The following is a 24,291-nucleotide window of genomic DNA, read 5'->3' as shown; positions in this document are numbered from 1 at the left end:
TTTCAAGGAAAGCAGGGATGTACTTTCAAGTATACAGGAACCAATAGCACTACAATTAGTCAAGAAACTAATCTCCTCTTATCAGTTCTAGCTATGGTGTCTAAGTGTGCAGGTGGACTACAGACAGATAGTTGTACCTCCAGATCATCAGATTTTTCTCTCAACTTTCCTCAAATGCATTCACCATTGTTGTCATTGGCAGAGTTGTCTATCTCGGTGTTGGATGAAAAGGTTGACAAGGCACAGTTTCATGTACCAATTGGTGTGATGTAATATATGACTGTCATCTTATGAGGCTGTCAAACTTCAAAAACAAGCAGTCAGGAAATAACTAAAATCTTGTTTTTTTGGATCTTATTTTGCTCACATTTCTTCTGGCTACTGGAGAGAAAAATAAGAGGCGGCAGTGGAAGGCTGACATTGATTCTACTTTTCATATGTTCTGAATAAAGTTTAAAACCCTTTACTACAGTACAATTAAAACCATAATTGTGACTGCTCTCAGAATTAAGCTCTAGAGGCTTTAGAGTATGAAACTAGTACTTACCATAATCTCCATTTTTCTCCAAAATTCTTCTAATTTAGCCATAGGCTTAAGCCACCAATCAGTGCACTTCAAATACCGCTTGCCTTGAAACCAAAACTGCCTAAGCCACTCAAATTCAACCTGCAAGATAAAAACAAATGGTAGCATAAACATCTATGTTCATTATTTGGGGCAGGAATGGGGTAATGCATGAATCCAGCTATACCTGAAGAATCCCATAGAAAAGGAGAAGGTTACCAAAGGACTCATTCCGAAACGCACCCTTACACCCAGCTGTTTATTTTATTGCTATTCCACATGAATTTGTGACCTGAGCTACTCCCTTGAAACCTAGAGAGGTGCAAAACCCAACTCTTCTTTATATGTGGTAAATGTACAAAGAACATTAAAAGTTCAGGTTTACTCACAATTCAGTCAAATATGTACCAACACTGGCTTATTTTGACTAACATTGTGGGTTTCAAAATATTTTGGTCATATGAAAGATTGAAAAAACTTGCAGTAATAAAATTGCTAGAATGCAGCCTAGTCAATTGCTATGGAATGAGAGCACAGCATTACAATGAATCATAGTTTCTCATACTTTACCAAACAATCTGGTTACCAGATAGGCTACCAATAACTTTTGGATTAACTGGATCTCAATATGAGACACGAGCACGCGCTGCCCAGGCGGACCTGCAGGGGAGAGGGGGTGTCCCGAAGCTGCTCATGCTCCCTCCGCTGGATCTGCCCTTACGTCCAAACCCTCTAACACAGAACAATGCGCACATCCCAGGAGCGAAAAAGCAGGCTTCAGCTTTTCGGGGCACCTGCAGTAACAGGTTTTGCTAGGACAAAGCTTGTATGGAAACTGTGCTTTACAAAGAAAACAAATCCCCCACTGAAGCAATAAAAATTCCATCCAGAGCAAGCTAATACTTTTATTTAGAAGATGAAACACAGCAAATGATGTAATACTTTACTAGTTAGGGTTTTAAAAAAAAAAAAATTCATACATGGATGGCCCATCAACTTTAAGACAAGAAAAATATTAACTTACTAGCACATAATATAAATATATAACTCATCAAATATTCTTTAAGCAAAATAATTCCATTTATCCTAATTTCCACTGAGCCTTTTTTCCTTTAATAGCAATCCATAGTTCTGGTCTTTAGAATTCTGTATTTATCTTTGCTGTGGTAGTTATGTTTCACACAGAGTTCAAAGCTGCTTTAATCATTATTTGTACCACAGAGAAGTTTTTGTTTATCCCTGCTCAGCTCCGATAATGCAAACAAAGACAACCTGCCAAGGTGAAAGAAGAAAAAAATGCCCAAAGCTGACACCTAACACTTTCTTTCCTGCAAGGGTGAACAGAATGGCTACAGAAATCTGAAAGTGTTCCAGTTAACATTAACTAAATGTTTGGTCAATACATGTTAAAGATTACAATAAAAGATACTTAAATTTGAAGTGTATAAAAAGAATATTAAAGCAACTTCGTTGGTAAAATATAACAACATGATTAGTTGGCAGACATAAATCTTAAAATATTTTCAAAAAACTGACTGCTAGTCTAGTGACTTTTTAGCATAGAAGTTTGATGACATCCATTCTAAAAAAAGCTGAAGGAAAGTTTGCTTCCTCTACAGTATTAATGAGGTATGAAGGATCAAGTTATGGTTTGTTAAAAAAATCAGTATACACAGTTTTGGGAAGGCTGAGCATATCGATAGTTCAACTAGAGGTTTAAGCACTCGATACTTCCTTCTCCTCCCACTTTTTGTTTTTGCTGGCCTCTACCATGAAAGGGCTATAACACATGATGTCTGGCAAACATGTTTCATAAAATGAATCACGAGGCCATTAATCAATGAATTTTTTTTTTTTTAATTAAAATCAATGTTACAATATGGCTCATCATGACAAGAATCTATTTCAGTCAATCTGATTTTTGACTAGTCATATTGATTTGTTACATTAATCTATGTAATTTCAGTGTAATTCAAGTCTGGCATCTTGGCCAAATTTTAAATGTATCTTGATCCTATACAGAATATACAACTTGACACAGAAGAGCTGCTTTTTAGGTGCAAGAGGTAAAGTTTAGCAACAGGCTAGTTAATTTTCTGCTGGATTAGCTGGTCTCATCAGAGATCAGTGTACCAAATTGCAACACATGGCTGTTTAACAACGTGGACTACCATTTACTAGGGCTCTCAAACTCAGGTCCACATTCATCTCACAATGTCTCCATTTAGCTCTAAACTGAGTTAATAAAATGGCAGCTGGGGAGAAAAACAATGTTTCACCCACCAACTTAGCCATCAAGCTGTTTGACAAGTGACTGCTCTGAACTATCACCTCTGAACAGACAACTGTTGATTCTGGGGAAAAAAAAAAATCATCTTGATGAGGCAATGGTGACATGACTTCTCTATCACTCTATCTGTGTTTTAGACATATGCAAGCATAAATACTTAGTTTTGCTAAAAATCTCCAGAGATTCCAGTTATGCTAAGTTTGTTTGGTTTTTTTAATTAACACATGAATGCTCTTTACACCACATCCATTACTAAGTACATGTTTTAACAAGAACATATGCTATTTGCTTTCCAGGTTCTCTTAAAAGCTGTATGTCCTCTTGCTTTCATTGGACTCTATTCAGTAATATCTTTTCCAGTAGCAGGAAGGCACTCCTATCAGCTTGCCTCCTTCCACGAACAGGAGGAGCTGTACCAGGAAAAAAACAACACAACAGTAAATACTGGAGAGACACAAAAAGCTCAATTCTAGCCTTAGCGAAACTGAAGTTGCAGAACATTCATCTTCTGTGACAAAACTCTCAGGTTAACAGCTCTTGCCAAGGATTCTGTCAAAGAGTTTTAATTTGGAGACTCTCATATATCAGGGCTAACTTTAGTTATCATTAGAAAGCATCTTACATGACTGAACAGGACAAAGCTTAAACATATTAAAATATATATGCTGAGTGCTTGAGGAACAAATTTTCATCTCCTAACTAATTTTCACTTATGACTTACATCTGTGCAAGTAAGCTCAGAATCAGGCCTCATATGCCTAACCTCAGTGTATTTTCAAGTTGTCCTTTAAACAATGATTAAAGGCCAATTTTAGGTTATAGTCAATACTGGGTAGTAAAAGGCCAACAGTAGCATTTGACATTTTGTGAGGCAGTGCTCCTCAGTCAATTATTTAAAAGTATTGGTTATTAAATGCCACACATGTAGGTGATCTATATTTTCTCTCTGCTGTCCTAGCCAGCCACCAACCACGCTGTCAGCTCACTGATGTGCTAAAACATATTAGCCTTCCTTTGGCTGCGTACACTGCTACCCTTTCTCAGCAGTGACCTCAGTGTCTAACACCATATACCTTCAACTTAGCTAGCCCAGGCTTTTCTACATCACTGTACATTCACCACACTTACTGCTGCCAAAAATAGATTTGCTGTAGGCAAAAGTGACTGTATCTCACAAGCAACAGAACAACCAATTCAGTCTCAAGTTTTAATCATGGTAATCAGGATTTGATAAGCACGGCTGAGCAAAAACCCTGATGAGGACAAAATCCTACCTTTTCAAACTTGAGTACTTACTTTGAAACCTGCTACATTTTCAACACAATCCCCAGATGCTAAAAAAACTTCCTCTAGTGTTTTACTTCATAGAGAACATCCAATTATTAGTTTGGTGTTGGCAAATAAAGAAGCCTTGAAACTGCCTCACACAACATGAACTATTACCAGGTTTTGCATTACTCAGAGCAAGGAAAACAAATTTTCTTAGAAATGTGAAGAATATGCTGGCGATGATCTCTTCTGCAGATTTATTTTTATATGTATGAGCATTTACATCATCTGTCCAGCAGTGTTTTATTACTTTAAAAAACATTTACTTGCCAATGGGTTTCCCCAGGTCCCCTGTAGCTCTGTTTGGGACATACCCAGCAGCTGTATATATTTTGGAAAGCCAAGTGCAATTCAGTAGGGGCAAGAGGTTCACATTCAGTGAACTCTGCAAGATCATTTATTTCAGGATAAATTATTACTGGCCAAACAGCAATCTGATTGCTTAAAGGGGTAACTTCAATCTCTAACACTATGTGTGCATTGTTAGGCTATTGTACTTCACAGCTGTCCAGGTAATTACTTCTGTTCACCCTGCTACACTGTTCACTGGATACCCTGCCATTGAAGTATTTATTCAGACTTCAAGCCCATAAGCTACTCAGACAAGCAGCTCGTGAACACCCTTAATTAAGGTTATCTTTACTTACAACTACAAAGTACATACGGGGAGTGAAGTGACTCACACATCTAACAAACAGCACATACCTTGCAATTACTCAGATATTCCTTTGAAGGTTGTTTTAGTGAGGGAGACCACGACAACAAAGCTAAGTCTAAAGAAATATTAAACTTCTACCTGGCTGCCCTCTAGAGATGCCAAAAACCTCCTCAGGTTAGCATCTTACTTTTTCAACAGGAATACCTCTGTCAAGACATCCAAGACAGGGCTCTGACAATGAACTCTGGGAAATCTAACATCAGTAAAGACATCCCCCAGATGCTCACCCATACCTCTTTTAGAGGTTTCTCTGCCCACCACAAAAATGGAAAAAACTGTCTCCACCTATGCTTCAGATCTTCAGTTCAAACCCACTTTATCAGCACAGCAAGTCAATTTTCCCGCCCAGGAATACAAAAGTGAAGGCACAGAATCATACCTCATTCTTTCAGACTTGCTCTTTGGCTTTTTCCCCTCTAGTAGACACAGATAATTCATCCAGGCCTCATTTGGCAGAGCAGTTAAATTTCAGCACAGACTGTGAATCTCTGCTAAACTACTATATTTTAGCTTAGTCACACATACCCTGATGGTACTGTGATGGTTCTGTTCCGGTTAATGATCTCTGATGACTACTTCAGGAGGCGCCAGCAAGAGGGGTAAAAAACCCAAACCCGTAGCATTTCAGGAAGATAAAGAATCTAGAACAATGGCTGCATCTAGTTATCCAAGTTAAACCCTGTGAAGAACTTCAGTTATCATAATATTTGAAAATAAAATACAACTGTATCACCACCTCTAGAGATGGGAATACTACCTAATTTCAAGCTCATGATCTCTGGTCCAGAGGAATAGAAAAAAATTCACAAGGAGGTTTAGAACTAGAGCAGAAAGCTGTATATCAGACAGAAATACACAGGCAAAATTGGGTGGCAGTTCTTCATTAATTCTATGTTTGGCTTTTTGTGAAATTTTGTCTTTTGTATTTAAAAATACTAACAAACTAAGGAAAAAAAAAAAACCAGTGACCAAATCCAGACCACACCGATCAAATGGAAGACTCCTTTTCATCAGTAAACAGTTTGATTCTTTAAAGAAAGAAAACGCGTTCTTGTTCTTCACCTGCCTGAGAAAATTTGAACCTAAAACCTGTGTTAGTGCCTGAAAATACAAAGATTTATCATACAGTGAGTAAAAGAAGGTAGGAAGCTTTTATATGTGAAAAAAGTTGCATTAGCGTCACAGGTCCATATGTTTTCACTTCAGTGATGCTTGAAAAAGAAATGTGCATTTACCACAGTGATAAGCCACTAGTAATTTTGTCTACTTGTGCAGCAAATAAATGAAATTTAAGTAGCACTTTAACATATGGAATTTATCCTTCAAGTGAAGATGTCCCCTTGGGATAAAAAAAATGTAAAAAAAAAAAAAAAAAAAGAAAAAGAGGTAAGTGGGTATTCTCTTTTCAAATGAAACATAGATCCAATGCGTCTACTAAGTCTAAGTGCACAATAGGTACAAGTTAAACGATGATTTCTGTTACAGTATATCCCATATGCGTAACAGGAAACATCCCTGTATGTCACATAGCAAAATTATTCAGGTGACTGCAAACACCAGGGGCTAGTCTCTCACCTGATGTAAACAGCACATGTCTTTGATGTTAAAGGACCTGTGCAAATTTACACCAGCTGTGCATGTGGCCCTAGCTGTGCAAACCACATATGCGTGTAGTTTTATGAACTGAGCCTGATTAAAGTTTTGTAAAACCCTGCATGCATCAGACTTCTTTAAATTGCTCTAGGAGCTGTTTTGCTAAAAGCCAAGGGTGCAAATCTTTTGCCATCACCATATTCAATTTTACCAACTATAAACACAATAGAGGTAAAAATGTGTTCCATGAAATTTTAGTAACAATACATAATATTATATCCCTTGGCAGACAGCAATTTAAACCATTTACACAAATTCTAATTTGAGTGAAAATTACCTATGTACTATACAGCTTCTAATAGTGATCATACTTACCTTAGTAGAAATACAGCACAGCTCCTTCAAAATGTCTGAACATAGGAGCGCTGTAAAAAAACCACTGATATTTAAGCAAAAAGTTCTTCATAAGTTTGTATTAACTGGTTGCTATAGCTGTTTTTAAAGAAACAGGATCATCAGTGCTTTACAGTTAGGAACAACTGAAAGCTTTGTTTCAGGTATGAGAGCTTTCCAGAGCAGCTAAACAGTCCGTCATTTTAAACTCCTAATACATAGCCTTGACTACATTTTTTGTAACTTTAAAACAAGAAAAAAAAAGTACTAAATTTACCATCTTCAGAAACACTACCCTTGTAAGAAGACCCAGTCCATCGTGTCACATTCCTGACTCTCTCCACTAACAGAGAATAAGCCAAATTACATTTTTTGTGATACTGCCTACTTTTATACCACAGGAAAAGTTACCTGTTTCCACAATTTCCCAAAATACAGTCTGATATTTTCAGTTCATTTGTCAAATCAATGCGTTTGTTAAGATTCCAGATCTGTACTTCAAGCAAGAAAGCACTGCCAGCTTCAGTGGAATCCTGTGAAAGTGCATTGTTACACTTGCATATTTTGTAGCACAGAATGACCCGCTTAAATATGTTCCTCACAATTATTTCCACTGTATTTTCTTCAGAATATACTTTAAAGCACATACTCACAATTGTGTCACACCTGGCATTCTGTAAAAACCTGGTTCAACACCTGATGAACAACTGAAAAATTTTACCTGCTCTTTCCCTCTTAATTTTTTTTCTCTCTCCCTTTTTGTTAGAGAAGCACTAGAGTAGTTTGGTTTGTCCACCACACTATCAGATTTCATGTAATATTACTGAAACTACTCTTTTACTCTACCAGCAGAGGGATCTTAAGGAAAAATGAAAACTTCATGGGAATGAAAGAATCCAAGTTAATCCCAATTACTGTACCCAAGTAAAAAAAGTCATAAAAAACACACATTTCAAACTTATACAAAGCAATGCCTTGTCAGCAGCTGAGCACACTTAATTGCCATTAACTCCACAAGCAGACTGCACCTCTGAGAACCTGGCTGAAGTATTTTCAGTGCAGATCATCTCACCTCATTATGTATTTCTTCTACTTGCTTTACAACTGCAGTTTCCAGTGATTTCAAAGATAAAGCCATTGAATCAGAATCAGTCTGTAAATTCTGGAGTGCCAGTTCACATTGTCCAAATATGTATTCCAACGTTCCTCTTGAACACTATAAAGATACAATAAAAAAATGTATATATAGCCACTTCAGAACATATGTATTTCTCAAATATACTGAGCTATTTGCTTCTGAAATAATCAGAGGGAAGGAGCAGAAGGGATGTATTTCTGTAACTTTATTTCATGATCTTTTAAACAAAAGCGTAATGTCTCCTGGATTGTCTATATAGTAATTGATATAAATTATGCAAAAGTCTAATCCATCAAACATCTAGCCAACCAGTACAGCATAGATTGAAAGGAGAAAGAAAAGAATTCCTTTTAAGTTTACTTTACAAATATGGCATACAAAAACATGGCCATACTTTCCATTGCTTCCTGGCCAGTTTTTGACAGTATTTCATAATCAGTTGTATGGGCTCCTAATAACACTAAAATGGAGTTCCATATCCAGTCTGAGAGCTGTTTGCTTACAAGGTATAGAGAATATAAACAAAACAATTTTGCAGTTCCGCTCCTTTTATTTTGTTTTCTTTAAACTTCCTTCAAGATTAGAAGGAAACCTGTAAAAATCCTTTTGAAACAAAGCAAAGACAACATCTACATCTTTTTATTATTTTCAATTAAATATCTATACCTTCAGTTAAATTTCCAGGAATAATCTTGAATAAGGACCCCCTGGTCTCATATTCTTTGTAAAAAAAATTTCCATACTATACAACTTCAAGTCACAACAGTTTACAAACACAAAGCAGAATCACTTAATACAGAAGCTTTTCATACTGTGAAAATAAAGGTGCATTTTCCTGCAAAAGTAACACAGAGACAGGAGCAGTAGGTCAGAGCACTCTTAAAATGAGAGATGAAAAATACAGAATTACTTGTTGTACAATGTACGTTGTACTTTAACATTACGTCAAAGCCCAGTTCAAGCAAGCAGAGTGTATATTTGTTTGGGAAATAAAGGCACTTTTTTTTATATTACAACGTATACGTATGTATATGTCCATGTTTGGTGCTATTGCTTTATTTCCATTCCTGCACAAATTAGGAAGAGTAATGGGGAAAAAAAGAAGTATGTGGATACATGTATCTCTCTTGCTTCCATAGTGGTATATTTTGCCTTGCTGAAAGAAGAAAGTGGTAATCGTAATTTTTTTAAATATCTTTTTACAATACAGTCTTTTTATTTTTTTGTATGCTTTTCCATTAGAATATTACATAAACAAAACTACAGATAACATTTCTATCTCATCATGAACATTGCGTTTCAACTAGGACCGTGATATAAACACAGCAAAAAAGTTTTAAAACTTTTCAGGTAAAAATAGAGTTGTTTCTACGTTTCATCAGTAATCCATGAGGTGTGGTGTAGCACATTCTTAATTCATATCTTATATGCCTAACTGTGAGTTTAGGCAAACTACCAATACAGAAACAAGTGTACCTCAATCCAAAAATAAACAAATAGCAGTTGTTCAAGAAAACAGTTTGAGTCATAAGCATAACTGTGAACCACAGTTCTGGATAACGGAACATGATGCTACATATGGGGTACCAGAATATTAGTTTTACAAATGACCAAACAGCAAACCATTTTTGATACTTACATCTGCCACTCTGTGAGTTGAGCTGAATCGAGGTGAAAAACCAGCCAGAACACAGTGCTGATGTGTCATATTGAGATCATCTAGGGACAGATTAGAAAACCTTAAGTACAGGGAAAAATTATACTTAAAACTTATTCTGGCTGAATATGAATTAAAGACACTACATTAAGCATTTAAAGAAAAAAAAAAAACAGAGAATTCAGTCAGATAGTACTATCTTCATAGAGCTCTAATGTTTAGCAGAGCATGATAATTATTCACTGTCCTAGTGTTACAAAGATCTCTTCACATTAATTTTCTCCTAGTTTATACAGTTTAGAAGCGGCATTTTCCCACCTCTTATGGGACAAGTTCAACTAAACAAGTTAATTCTTTCAAACTTGAGGATCACTATAAACAACAGACTAGTCAGAAATTACAATCCCTTTTCTCAAAAATCACTAAACAATACCGACATTTCTTGAAAAAAGAAACAAAGAAAGAGAAAGAAAAAAGACAACGACATATTATTTCATCTTTTTATCTGAAACTTATCTGAAGTTCTCCCTTCAGCTCAGAGCCAAGAAACTGGGAACCCAGAAAGCACAATCTGCTCAAAGACTTGTCTCCAAAGCATTTCATTTGTGAATTTCTTCTAGCCTGCCAGAGGGCTGTCATGAACTTGAGTTCACAAACTGGCAAACAACCACCCCAAAAACCCTGTAGATGGAACCTACTTGGTTGCCATTAGAGTTTCATCAAAATTATCAAACTGAAGAATGCTTGAATTCCGACAAATTAGCACTTTTTAGAGGAAATATATTCCTCTGGAAAAGTTCAGATTAAGTCTAGTAACAACACTCACCGTTACATTGAAAACCATTCATGAAGTGCTTTCAATTCAGTTTTGGTGTTAAAATTATGCTGCCCTCTCAACCTTAACAAGACATTCAGGAAAATCTATCAAAAATTGCTGTAAAATCACTCCTGGGTTATAGTTTTGTAAGTTAGCAGAAAGAGATTAAAAATATGCAAAAACTAGGTGACCTGAAGTGTCACCAAGCAAAAAACCACCACAGACAAAATTAGAAGAGAACAGGAATAGAGACCCACAAGATGCTAGTTAACTTGGAGTCTGTATTTTCAACAATATCTATTCTTTCAGGGAATTTAGCTTCAGTCATATTAATACAGCATGATGAGAAATTATCAAGCTTCGTCCTTCCATCCCATAAATATAATTCCTCTTAAAGAGATCAATATTTGCATATCTGAAACCTGATATCCCAAATTCCTACTAATTTTTGAAAATGCTCTTCTGACCATAACAACAGATTATCAGACTGAAAAGAACAGAGTGTGTGAGGTTTAATGGTATCCTCTTTATTACTGAAAAAAGATGTGCTCTAAAATTTTTACTTTACCTTGCAACAAGTCTGAAACCTTAAAACCGAGAAAAATCGAATGAGTAAGAATTCAGAAAAATTCATCCTAGTTGTAAGAACAGTGTCTTCTTTTTATGAATTTTATAAGCAACTATTAACAAAGTTCGTACCCAAGACAGCAGATAGCATCACAAACTTGACAAAAATAAAAATAAAAATCTGAAAAACAATTTATATAAGGAACAGGCAGACAAGCATTATGAAACAGGATTGAATTCCCACTGAGAAAGTTTAGATGGGAGGCTTATTTTCTATTTGCATGAGGTTTGCAGATAGGTGAAGTTGAAAAGCTTGAAAAAACACTCCAAAACAAACAACAAGAACATAGGAAAAAGCGATTTCCTACATAAACATGAGCGTTAAATTGCACAGAGCCAAGTCTTGCAAGGGCCACAGAACAATATTATCTCTGCACATTGCAATATTTAAATATCACAATCACTTTCAAGAAGAATTGCGACAGAAAACCAACCTAAACACTTCCACCACCCCATTCAGTGCCCATTCATTGTGGTATGTTTTATGTAGCAAACACAGCATTAAAAGTATTACATTTTGATTTGCACCTTTATTCAAACCCTTGGCCAATCTTTCATTGTAGAGCTCCCCCTTGAAATTGCTTCCAACTGCCTCTAATCCTTTATGACTCTTAGAAAGATGCCTGTAATTTTAGAGTTTATAATTCATCTAAAAGTGTAATTGTACAAAAATAGTTGAAGCTTCATGGATTGCATGTCTCAAAGGATATTTGAAAAATACATTCTAGGTCTTAAAAGATTACAGTAAAGATCTGCTTTTCTTTTTCTTCTAAAAATGTATTAATTGAAAAGAAAAAGCACTCTTTGTTAAATTGGCCATTGACAATTTGGCAGCAAAAGCTTTTATTCAGATACAGAACACTACCTCCAGATTACTATTTTGGTTTTAGAGCCAAACCAAAACTGTTACCTTCCTTGGACACCCACGTCAAAACTACCATAGAGCTCTCGTGGTTTTAGGTAAAATACAATACACATGGAGTTAACATCAGTTTTACATGACTAAACACTGATCAGTGAGGTTTGGAAAACCAAAACACAGCCTCTCCAGTATTATGCATCACATAAAATACATGCGTATAAAAAGCAGGCATACACGTATCAGTCCTGCTTTGGAAACCTGCATGCAGGCAAGTTATTTGTCAGACAGTTCTCCTGAATTTGTGGTGAGGTAAGAGCCAACATGGCGTCTTTTCTGCCACAAAACAGTGGGCCTTTTCTTGCAACAAATTCAGGACAACTATGGCAGGGACATCTCATTTCAATACGTATTACAAAAACAAAACCCCACAAAACCTCTGTGAACTGTATAATGCATATGAGAAGTGACTTTTAAGTCACCATTAATACCAACTTAGCAATGTATTTAGTATAGTTTCAAGAACTGTCACACAATCTCTTCTTCTTAAAACAGTCTTGCCTTCCATATGGATGCTTACGAGATGCATATGCCAATTAACTAACTGCTAGGTAAGAAAGAAGTTTCGAGCATTGGACTACAATTTTCTGCTTATATGACTGTTCCTCTCCCAAAGCTTTCCCACGTCTATGAAAAATGCTGTCACTTGCACAGACTATTTTTCTGAAGTATGATCAAGCTTTTTGCTTCTTTATAAGTTTTAAAAACACTACAAATTATCCAAATTTAAAATAGTAGTTCTAGAAAATCAAGAAAAAGTAATGGATTCCAATACATGCTAGAGTGCTATCCTGACCAAAGAGAATTTTCTCAATCAAAGTCTAATCACACACATTAAAGCTATTCATATTCACCTGTATTAACAGGATACCATTGTGCCACCAGTCACTGTGCAAGTGTGGATGATTGCTTGCACTTCAGGCAGTATAATGCCTCAATCAGTTTCCCCAAACTACTGACAATATTGTAAAGGGCTTCTTTGCATTCAAAGGAACACAACTTGGTTGGTAACAGACACTCGGTGTCTGAATGCTGGAAAAAATAACTTCATTTTTCTGTCTGAGGTGGAGCACCTAAGACACAAGGAGACTATTTCCTGCATACATGTATATAGCAAAATCCATATTTCTTTTAAATGGATTGTTTTATTCTTTTATTTCTACTACTTTCTGCCTGCCACTTCCCAATGAATCATCTGCCACCTTTTGGCCAGATCCCATTATAGGGCTACTATAGTTGAGGCAAGATTTATTAAAAGAAATTAATCATATGTATGACTGTGTACAGGTGGCCAAAGCCACCCTGGAAAACAAAGTTATCAACTTGAAGTCTGTTTAAATAATTTGGAGGTCAGATTTTGACTTTACAGATGAAGTACTAAGAAGTCTTAAGAACGTTTAGCAGATGATCTGATTAGTTGCAATTGCATACAATTATTTGACACATAACTTCCAGCTACAGAAACTTCAGATAACACACCTTGTGTAAAACATAGTTACAAAAAGGAGTTCTTATTTAATACATATCCCAATTCCTCACACCTGCAGGAAAAAGAACAAAACAAAAAAAAAACCCCAAACAAAACAAAACCCACAAACCCAAACAACACAAAACCATCTAAGGTTTAATACATTTATCCACGCAAGGCCTCTGTAAAGTTGGTAACTGACACAGAAAAACCTAAGAGTAAGGAAAGATTAAGGGACTCGCCAAAGTTTGCATGGAAATTCTGTGAGAGAAGCAGGCTTACAGCTTCTAAAACTAATGCGATTGTTTTAACACCTGACCACCCTTCTACTATCAGATGCAGACTATTATTCTTGATGCGGCCCCCTTATCAGACAAGCTTCTCAGTGATTTTCCTGCTTTTTACAGACAGCAGATACATTTTGGAATTTGGATGCTGCATATTCTATTTTAAATTGTGGGAGCAAGTTCATGTCATAGATCTCTCCGTCCCTCCCCTCTACAGACTTCTGCCATCCTCTTCTTTTCTCAAATACATCCCTCCCAGCACAGAATCTCAGCACGGTCCTCTCCACTGCTTGAAACTACTGCCAGTTCCTCTCTTTTCTCTCTGGTCCTGTTCTTCTCAGTCCCTGTCCCTGCTCTGTCCACACCTCACTGTATGGTTTCTTCCAGACAGCTGAATTACCTGGGCACCACCAGCAGAAACACTGAAAGCCCTGTGCTTGTACAGCCTTTGTCAAAAGAACGGACTAATGGATATGTGTATGTATATACACTTAACTAATGTATGTATACTTAACTAATTCTACTACTTAACTAATTACCAGAGCACCAGTGAGGTGAGGAGCCAAAGCACTCAGAGAGAAACAATGACTGTATACCCATGTCACTGCAGACGATTAAGACATAACAAATACAAGGTAGAAAGAAAGGAAATTAATTCTTAGCCAATCCTTACCGAAAGGAGTAGGGACTAAAGGCCCAAAACGTATTACTTCTAGGTAAAGTACTTCCCAAGAAAACACAAACCACAATGGAAAATGCTCTCAGAATTAGCAACAGGGGGCTATATCGCCTTTTCTATCTTCTTTCAAGTGTTCTTCCTGAACTTTTTAGACAGTTGTCTTTTTGTCATCTATTTCGTGAGGCAGATAAAAGGTACAGTGGGGTTTGAAGCACTGGCAAAAGTTTTGAGATTCTAAACACCACTTATATCTACAAACAAAAGTGAAATGGACTTGTGTTATTAGTTTTCTTCACTACCATAAACAAATAAAGAATTTTCTTTTTAACCATATTACAGTGCAGTTTTCAAAAGCACTAAAATGCTTTTCCACCATTTCCAATTCTACTTGCATCCAACTGCACACAATGCTTCAACAGGAGAAAACCTAACCAAACTAATTTTACTATAGGTATGTCAACAAAAAGCACCACGAAGGTATGTCTCCTTCCCCAAGAAATTATGGGTCAATGGAATACTACTTTCATAACAGAAAGCTAGAGGGATGATCTGCCCCTAATTAAGAAATATTTTTAGTTTTTAAACAAGAAAAGTGTGCACAAACAAAACACAGAATGCATTAAAAGGCTGAACTGAAAAAAAAAAAAAAAAAAAAGAGAGAGATGTCTGGGATTTGCCAAACTTCATGATCAAAGTTTGGTAACGACAAATACATTTCTGGGGTTCGAAGTCTTAATAATCAAAGAATACAGCATTTGGATTAAATGTGGACTCAAGGAAAAAAAAAAAAAAAGGGTTAAAAAAGTCCAACACATTCAAGATGCTAGAGAGCAAAGAGGGTTCAAGTTAGTTTGTGGAAGTAGAAGCAGATTAAAAATCTAGAAATAGTTTAATGAGCCACTATATACATGTGGAAGTGTTTCCATTAAATACTTAATCTTTAACCACAAGCCAACCTCTGCAATGTGTGCACCCGACTTCTGGTTGGTTACAAAAATAATTTTTTGATGCTTCTTGAACTATAATTTGCTGGGGGTGGGGAGTGGTATAAGATTCCAAGCTCATCTTCATGCTGTTTTAAAACCCTAACCTTCAAGCAAGAGCTTGATCTATGGGAAACAGCTGCAGAAAAGTAAATCTCCCTTTGAAAAAGTCCAGAATGTATTTTTGTTAAGTAAGTTTTGAAGTCATGGTAGGAAAATTAGTGAAAATTGTAAATCTGCTTGCAAATCTGGTTGTGTCTAACTCAAAGATTAGGGGAAAGATTCCAATCTAATAATAAGACCATGACAACCCTAGTTAAGCATGCTCTAGGACAGAGCAGATGGGGCCCTTTGCTCACCTCCACGCGTTCTGGATTTATTGCAGGCACCCAACACATTTCATATTAGACACCCTTTGACTGTGTACTTGAGACAGCAGGGTTCAGTATGCACTTCCTCTGCAGACTAATATATTATTCTAAATTGAGCTAAAGTGTTTCCGTTTCATGAGTGATATAAAGTTCAGATTTGAGTTTTTAGGCAGCAGATTTGCAGTCATTCACCAGATCTTTTTTCTTCATATTAGGAAATGTAAGCCTTAAAAAAAAAAAAAAAACAAAAAAAACCAAAACTGTCTTACTGAAAGTAATTTTAGATTTTGTTTGGTTTTGTTTAAACAAAATACATTTATATTATTGTAACAGCTTACTTGAAGAATGGATTTGATCACCTCATGTTTAGTACTAACATACATTTAAATTATGGCTTATGATTTCATCTGAAGAGGACTAGTGAGAATGCAGGCATAAATTTATATTTTAAGACTGCATTTTACTAAAATTCTACGCAGAATAACAAAAAATATTTTATAGAGCCAACGAAGAGAAGAACATAAACATTACTAAATGTCTACTAGAAATGCTAAAAAACATCCCCAATCTTTTTGTTACTTTGACATCAGGATTTACAAGTTACTGTAATTGCATGTTACTATTAGAAATATCAAGTTACCACATTTTCTTATCTAAGATTTGTGTGTACAATATTAGGAAATAGTTGGGGTATTACAGGCACAGGAATTGATAGGACCTGACTTTTTAATTATAAGTAACATACTGAATTTGACATTTCAGTACAACATTCATACAAAGCAGTAAGCACTATACCATTACAACAATTGGAAGAACAGACCTACAGAGTTGCTAAGTTTTTTTGCTAGAGTTGGACGAGTCAGTGGTAGTCAGAAAAAGTACACAGTCCTACCAATCAGTCCCTGTACATCAACAGCTACTACTAGCTGCAGTACTCCTATCTTAACCTTGTATTTTCCAGATGCTTTGCATACTGCTGCCATTGCTTTTAAAATTATGCCAGCAAGAAGACTCTGCTTGCTGAAATGAGGTGTTGGAATGTATGATGTATAAATGCACAAGGTAAATGAATCTAAAATTGGCTTCTTTATTGTGAAGTTACTTTTTACACAGAGATTTCATATTTTATCTTCTAGATGGCATCCTCAAGATGCCTCCTCTTAAAAGTCAGTTCAAAAAAATCTGAACAGTAAAAAAATACACTAAAATTGTATATGTCCATTTATATTGTCTTTCACTTCAAGTCGAAATTATAAAGGCAGTTCTGCTGTACACAGAAACCTAATAAAAGGGGCAGTTTGAGAATACTCTCTCAGACTGTATAAAATAACAATTTTTTAAAGTAATTGAGGAAAAAAATACAAAGACCATGGAAATGCAGAAGACATTATCAAACACCTGGCCTACAGAGCTCAAATCTGCAGCTCTCCACAAAGTATTAATAAGAAAGTGATTTACACATCGTCTTCAAAAGAATGTTTAATATATCCTTTGTTTCCATCTAAACATGATCATGATGTTATGTGTTAAATAAACTAACTTTCTGACCTGCTCTTCATAGCATCCCTGATAATACTTTAGTTACTGTATATAACTTCCATCGGGGAATAAAAAATGTCCTTATGATCTGGTAACTCAGTCAACTACAATCTACAGTATTTTGCAATAAAAATACTGAAGTTAGACCCCTTCTTTTATTAATTGCCTTCTGCATCTGTTGTCCAGCAAAGCTGTGTATGAACCAACTTTCCAGTCAGGAAGGATTAGATAAAAAGTTTATTTGATGCCCAAACTGCTATTGCACAAAAATTGATTAATAATTCCCTTTCTAGGAACGTTTAGCTGCCACTTAAACTTCAGTTTCATATACGAAATGTCTCTGTTTCCATCCAGGCTGCTACTTATTATCCTCACAAATACAGAAAAAGGAGGCACATCCACACCACTGTGCCAAAGGATCTCACATCTTAACACTTGATCTGTTCATGTCTGAACATACTTAAGAGCACAGACAGTCCAGTTCTTTTACACAAGATACTTCATTGATGACAGTGCACAGGATTTGATCAGGTAACTAAGCACAAGGAATAGTATATGTTTTTTTAAGATTGCCCACAAATGTATTGCTTGTAGTAAGTAAACTGTTTTCATATTTGTTGGAAGATAAAAGTGAAAGGTAGAAGTGAAAAAGACTGTTCAGCCCAACAAGTTGGCAGTGCGACAGGTCATTCTAGGGACATTCCATGCAATCTACCTTCCAAGTCACAAACACATAACCAGGGAACACCACAAGCACTCTCACTCTTCGAAGATGATGTCTGTCAAGCCAAGTCACTAAACAGGCAAACATGATGTTGTCAGAAGCTTTGTTCATGTTTTGAGCTGTGTGATTTATAAATAAATTTGTTTAAACAAAAATGATAACCAAGAGAAACACAAGCCAAAAGAGAAAGTAACAGATTTTGTGTCAACAAACCTTAGCCACAGTTCTTGCTTCATTTCTTTCAGTGGAAAAATCTCAGTGTGTGAGGTCAGCTGCTCAAGTAAATGAACTCAATTTAATTTTCTTTTTTTAATCCTCTACACTTGAGACATTGAGACTCACTCTTGGAGTATGACAGCTCTGTTCATTATGACCTTAGTATAATCCCACTACTAGAAAATAGTATGTTTGAATATACACATGGAAAACTGTAGCAGGAGGAGAGAAGTGTCATATCTAAAATTGGTGACCAATAAACATCCACAGATTGGCATAATGGTTGAAACTTCAAGAACCATGGTACCAGAAAACTTTAAGACTGCCACAGTCACAGCTTACATAATACGTAGCCACTCTATAAGCCAAACTCAAGAACAGGAATTTTTTTTGTTGAACATAACAGATACAGATGCTTACAGTTACTCAGTAAAACTGCATTAAGAATAGAAAAAGGAATCAGCATCTACAAATACAAGGATGGGACAGATACAGCTCAACTTCTCACAAGATCTGGGGAAATTCTGCTTATGGCCTGAAGCCTGACTTGGACTACCAATTCTGAGTGCACAACGGACAGAAAGGGCTCAAAAAGAGTATTTCCTTTCTTAGCTGTGAAGCGAAAGAAACATTAGGGAAAAAAAAGTTCCCCAAAATACACTGGAAGCGGGCAGGGCAGGAGGAATTTATTATACACTCTAGCCAGATCTCATGTCATTCTAAATAAGAAAAGTCCTAACTGAAAGGAAGGTATGATAATTTATATTAAAATAAGGGTCATTTTCTGTTTTCAACAAAAGTTCACCTTCTTAGCCCTTGAAAATTACCAAGCATCAAGTAGAAGTCTCCTCGGTGAAGTGGTATTGCTAATCCAGGTGTCTCTATGTCCCATGCTACCTTCAAGCCTACGTGCCAAACAGCTGGGTCTCTTCCCTTCAGGTTTTGTTCATTACTTTCTTCCATAGCTGAACCTTTAAAGAGAGAGGGAAAAACCCCACAAAGATGACAGAACAAGGTGAGAATCATAAAATACAAAATCTGGTCTAACAATACAGACTTAATGATATCCCACATTGGTACAATCTTAACAGCCTTAAACTTCCTATAATCTCCATTTGGTATAATCACCATCTCCAAATTCAAAAGTACGTAACAGGTAAAAAAAGAAAAAGCCATATGAAATAAAGAAATTTTTGCAACCAACTTTACTAAGATGAAAACTTCATGTTCACTACAAAGTAAAGGCAAATCAAGGCAAAGTTTGTAATGGACTCAAGTTTTTCTGAAGTTCTCAAGTACATGTAATGGGAGTTCTAGTTAATCTTCACTCTTCATTTTTTTAATTTTTTTTACATTACTAAAACTATAAGCATAGAAGAAAAAAGAAAAAACGCAGCAACACTGATATAAAAATAGCTAACTTCTGAAATAATTTCAAGTCATAAACTGCCAAAGCATTTTATCAACAATTTCATTTGTTCATGTACTTACAATTTCACCAAATCATAAACTGAGGCAAAGTAAGGTGAAATAACGGGCACAAACCACAATCTAGACTGACAAAGTTGAGCGAAACTTGGAATCATATCCGTCATTCTTTTCTCAAAATTATTAGTCAAACATGCTAGATAACATGTGCAAGAGCCAACGAAGCTTCAATACATTTGTCACAACATTTTTCTTATCATTAAGCAACATGAATGTGTTGAGCTTGGGGAAAAAATAATCCACTGCATAGAAATAGTATTTAGAGCTTAATCCCTCAGAACTATTTTCATAAGCTTACTTCACTGCAGTGTAAATTGAAAGATACAGTCAGCGTTTATAACAAGGTATTTTGGAGCTATGGTATAACAGTTTTATGGCTAAAGTAACAGAGCATTTTGACAGAGGGAGGATGAAGTTTTAATAAGCAGTTGGCACAGAACAGCAGTGAATGGTTAGAAATCACCAACTATGTAGCATGCCTAATTATTGCTTGTAAGTTAGTAACTGTGTGTGTCCACTCCACTGTCCATTTCAAATGTGCTTTCATGGAGTAATTTTTAAAACTTTTGTCTTTATTTAATTCTAGAATAAAAATACTAAAATCAATCTTTATGACTCTTATTATAATATGTACACATAAAAAGTGACCTTGAACTCACACTTTCAAAATATTCAAGTCATTCATCTCACATGGTTACTGCAATGTTTGCTTAGTTGGGAGTAGCCTTTAATAATTAATAAATTGCCTTAATTTTCTATGTCAATTAAATATTGCCTAAATTCAGGAAGCAGAGAGCCAAAAGCTTTAAAAAGACAATCTAAAGTTCTTAGTTAGAACTCCTACTGTAAATTCAGTCCCCGTATTCCCTCCCTTCACTGCCGCAGTTCTCATCCAGCTGAAGCTTTGGCTCAGGAGCAGCTCTAGGCCTTTCTATCAAGGAGCACACAAATGAGAAAACAAGAGCTAGCAAATACTCAGAAAAATCAATACTAAAGTCTTCAAGGGGCTTTCATATTTTCTGCCCTGTTCAGATAAATCGTAACTTAATTTAAGAAAAATGTTTTCTGAAAACTGCAAATAGGATGGCTTTCAAGGCATTTTTAATGCAATACATCATGGATATTATAAAAAGAGGTAACCTTTCTGGGTTAACTCTCTCTGTTATGGTGCTTTCCCATTCACTTTGGCAGCAGCACTGTTCACAATATGGCACCAATAAAATATAGAACTACAATCAGAGACAGCAATTTCAATCAAAGTTTCCTGGGGTCTCCTCATAAATCCAGCACCTTTGGAATGTGCTCGTTAAAATGACTTATTTTTTGCAGTTTGATAAATTTTTTATTGCTTAAGTACAGAGTTCAAATGTAGCTCACAGTCTCCTTTTCTCTATATTCTCAATTATTGTACTTTATAATTATCAGCAGCAATTGAAACCGATTGCTCCTACCATGTTATTTTGGTAACAAATGGAAGCAAGCTGCTACTAGCTTTTAAATGCAAGCTATTCTGAAAGTGAGAGTAAGAAAAAAAAAAAAAGACACCTTAACATTTGTGGTATATCTCTAGGTAGCACTCACAAACTTTTACATAAAAAGAAGTTGTTATTAAATTCTCTGTCACACCTCAAGCATGACTGAATGCTGTATATTCATTGATACAATTACAGTTCCCATTTAAGTGAAAACATTTGGATGCATCTAAACCATAGGTATTTGATAGTAAATCATGTGGATCTTGCACATACACAGCACCTTAAGGACATGTATTTATTTTGGAGTAGACCATACAGAAATGGTCAAATGTAGCAGTATTTAATGCAAATATAGTAAAACTATCTGCAAATTTGAATTCTGTTCATTAAAGACCTACAGAATTTGGCCTGCAAGAAACCTTTATGCTTGCATCCCAAATGAAATGATGCAACCAGGTAACAAGCTTGCCACAACAACAATACCTCATCAAACCTGTAATTAAGGTAGAACCATGAAAGAGAGAATGTAGCTGCAAAAAATTGGCCACAACATTATGCTTCTAACTAGACAGCTCAAATTTCAGAGATGTTCCAGCTCTAAGACCTGATCTTATCAGGTTTGGGTCATGGTTAGGTTCAGAACAACATGAAACTCGTTTTCCTGGATCCAGTTTAGTTATTGTTCCACAGCACAGAAAGTAAAAGTGGCCTTGAAAGGTTTCTTTGCTATTCAGCACCAAAATCTTCAAGAAGAGTTTGAGAGTTTTTTGACACCCTGAAACCTAAGTGTTCTCTATTCAAGTCAAATATAATGCCAAACTATATCCTAAATGTAATCTTAAACATGATTTCTTAGACAACAGAATCACTGCCAACACATTGCTGAAAACAAGGACTGTAAACATCTACTTTGTCATTAAATCCAACTGACCATTGTTAGATAGATACAGAAAAAAGTTTGTTGGTTTGGTTTTTTTTTTTTTTTTTTTTACAGATTGATTGATTTTTTTCAGAATTTAAAAGAATTTGGGCACATGTTCAGTGATTAATGAAACAGATACATTATTACTGTCTTCCATAGCAATTTATATATGTTATATGCAAGAAGTGAAAAAAGTAGAGCATGCTTTGCTTTTCAGCAGCTGGTAGGAAAGAATGAGTATCTACCCAGAGTTATTTCTTCTACCTTATTACTGAAAAGCCATAGCATAAGACGTTAATTAAACTGTACTAACATTTTAACTTTTGCTTAACGTTCACAAAAGCAAAAATCAGAAGATTTGTCAACACCGTTCTTATCAAGTCATATTTGGAATACTGTGTCCAAATATATCAAGAACAAAAGCACTAAAATAAGAACAAAGAATATTCTGTCATCCCTTCATTCTTGAAGGAGAGACTTTATCATCTGATCAAATCAGTGAGAGCATTGTTAAAAAAACCAAAAAACAAAAAACCCAAAACACACACAACCCACAACAGTTAATTCAAAAGATGATTTCTTTTTAGAAAACAGGGATTCAAATCTATTATTATAGGAGTAATTGGATCATTAAAAATTCGTCATTCTCTCAGAACATAATTCCAACTGGCCAGAACCTACAAGCTACAGATGTGACCATTTCACATATTCATTTCTTAAGCAGTAATATACATTTTTCTACATACCATTTCTATTCTTTCAACAAGCAATATTTCTACCACATTACTGACATTAGAAAGCACTTAATATAATTGTTCTCACCCTGTACAAATGTCTACTCCATGACTTTTATCTATTAAGCAGTACATAAAGAGGATTATTGGTCAACTACAAATTTAGACTGACTTCAATTCTGAACAACTTTTGTAGTTTCAGGATTTTTTTTTTTTTTTACCTAGTGAGGAAACATACATCTGTAGTGAATCTCTATTTTTATTCACAACTGCTGTAGAAATGAAATAGCCATCATTAGGCTGAGTGCTAGGATATTGCTAACATCACAGTGTGAAAAAATACAAACAGCATTTTACAAAAGAAAGAAGCATAAAAGCTCCTTCAAGATCAGTCATTACTGCAACTAACTAAGTTTGTTAAACCTTTCAACATTACCTTGTCAGTGAACAGAGCCAGTTGTTTAGTACTTCAAGAGATTTATACAGCAAGTAGGCCTTACAGCAAGAAGACAAACGAGATACTGCAAAGAATCTAGAGAAAACTACTTATCTAACCTCAAACATAGTTTGTGGGAAATCCAGGTAAGAGAAAGATGGACACTTCCAGTGACTACATTATTTTCCATCTCCTTTAAGTCGGTAACTGAAACAAGTCTCTACTTCAAAGAACATCTTTCGAACCAACTAGTGCTCTGCTAAGCAATAAAACTTCCTACAAAACTTACAAAGACCTGAGGGAAAACTGTTCATTAGGAAATTTTCATGGACAAAATCCAATTTTTGAAAATGCCCTTATTCTACCAGTATTTGGATTGCAATTCACTTTTATAAATAGAGCAGGAAATAAAAATGGGTTATTAGCTTACTGTATTAAAATCCGGAACAAGTTTTTACCTTAATGCTCTCGTGATAGGATATTTTTAAGCTAATGTGTTATTAAAAATCCTAAACTGGTCAAAAATTGGAATTCCTGTTCCATGGTAAATTCTGAAAAGTAAATTAATTCCGAATAGTGTTAGTGACAGTATAATTGAACACACATTCTGTAATGTATTCAGTTCTGCGTATGCACCACGACTACCACTCATGCACTTTCATGCAGTATACACATTAAAAGGAAATTTCCCAAATTTTTGCGAGGGACTATTCTTATCACTTGATAACCTACTTTTAACCTAGTGTCATGTAATGCATTTTATTTTAATGTAAACAAAAGCAATTACTATTCAGATGAGCATTAAGCAAAACATCTATCTTATTTTGTTGTTAGAAATGTACCTCATTTGTAGTTGCTTTGAAACAGTTTGACACTGGCAACAAGAAAATAAACAGTGATACTAATTAGAAGATCAGTTTGTT

The 24,291-nt window shown here is 35.5% G+C and overlaps 1 protein-coding gene across 2 annotated transcripts in view; it reads right to left on the bottom strand.

The window, feature by feature from the left end:
* The window catches only part of FTO (FTO alpha-ketoglutarate dependent dioxygenase), a 257,678-nt gene that overhangs the window by 176,729 nt on the left and 56,658 nt on the right, over window positions 1-24,291 (bottom strand). For both annotated transcript variants that reach the window (XM_050904114.1, XM_050904113.1), the window contains exons 4-7: window positions 19,141-19,284; window positions 9,666-9,745; window positions 7,961-8,104; window positions 548-667 (exon numbers count right to left, since the gene is read on the bottom strand). In XM_050904114.1, the coding sequence (XP_050760071.1) occupies window positions 548-667; window positions 7,961-8,104; window positions 9,666-9,745; window positions 19,141-19,284 (488 nt within the window). The remainder of the gene's footprint in view (window positions 1-547; window positions 668-7,960; window positions 8,105-9,665; window positions 9,746-19,140; window positions 19,285-24,291) is intronic.

Source organism: Gymnogyps californianus, chromosome 12 (genome assembly GCF_018139145.2).
Source record: "Gymnogyps californianus isolate 813 chromosome 12, ASM1813914v2, whole genome shotgun sequence".
Classification (NCBI taxonomy): domain Eukaryota; kingdom Metazoa; phylum Chordata; class Aves; order Accipitriformes; family Cathartidae; genus Gymnogyps; species Gymnogyps californianus.
This window is presented reverse-complemented; position numbering and strand designations above follow the sequence as displayed.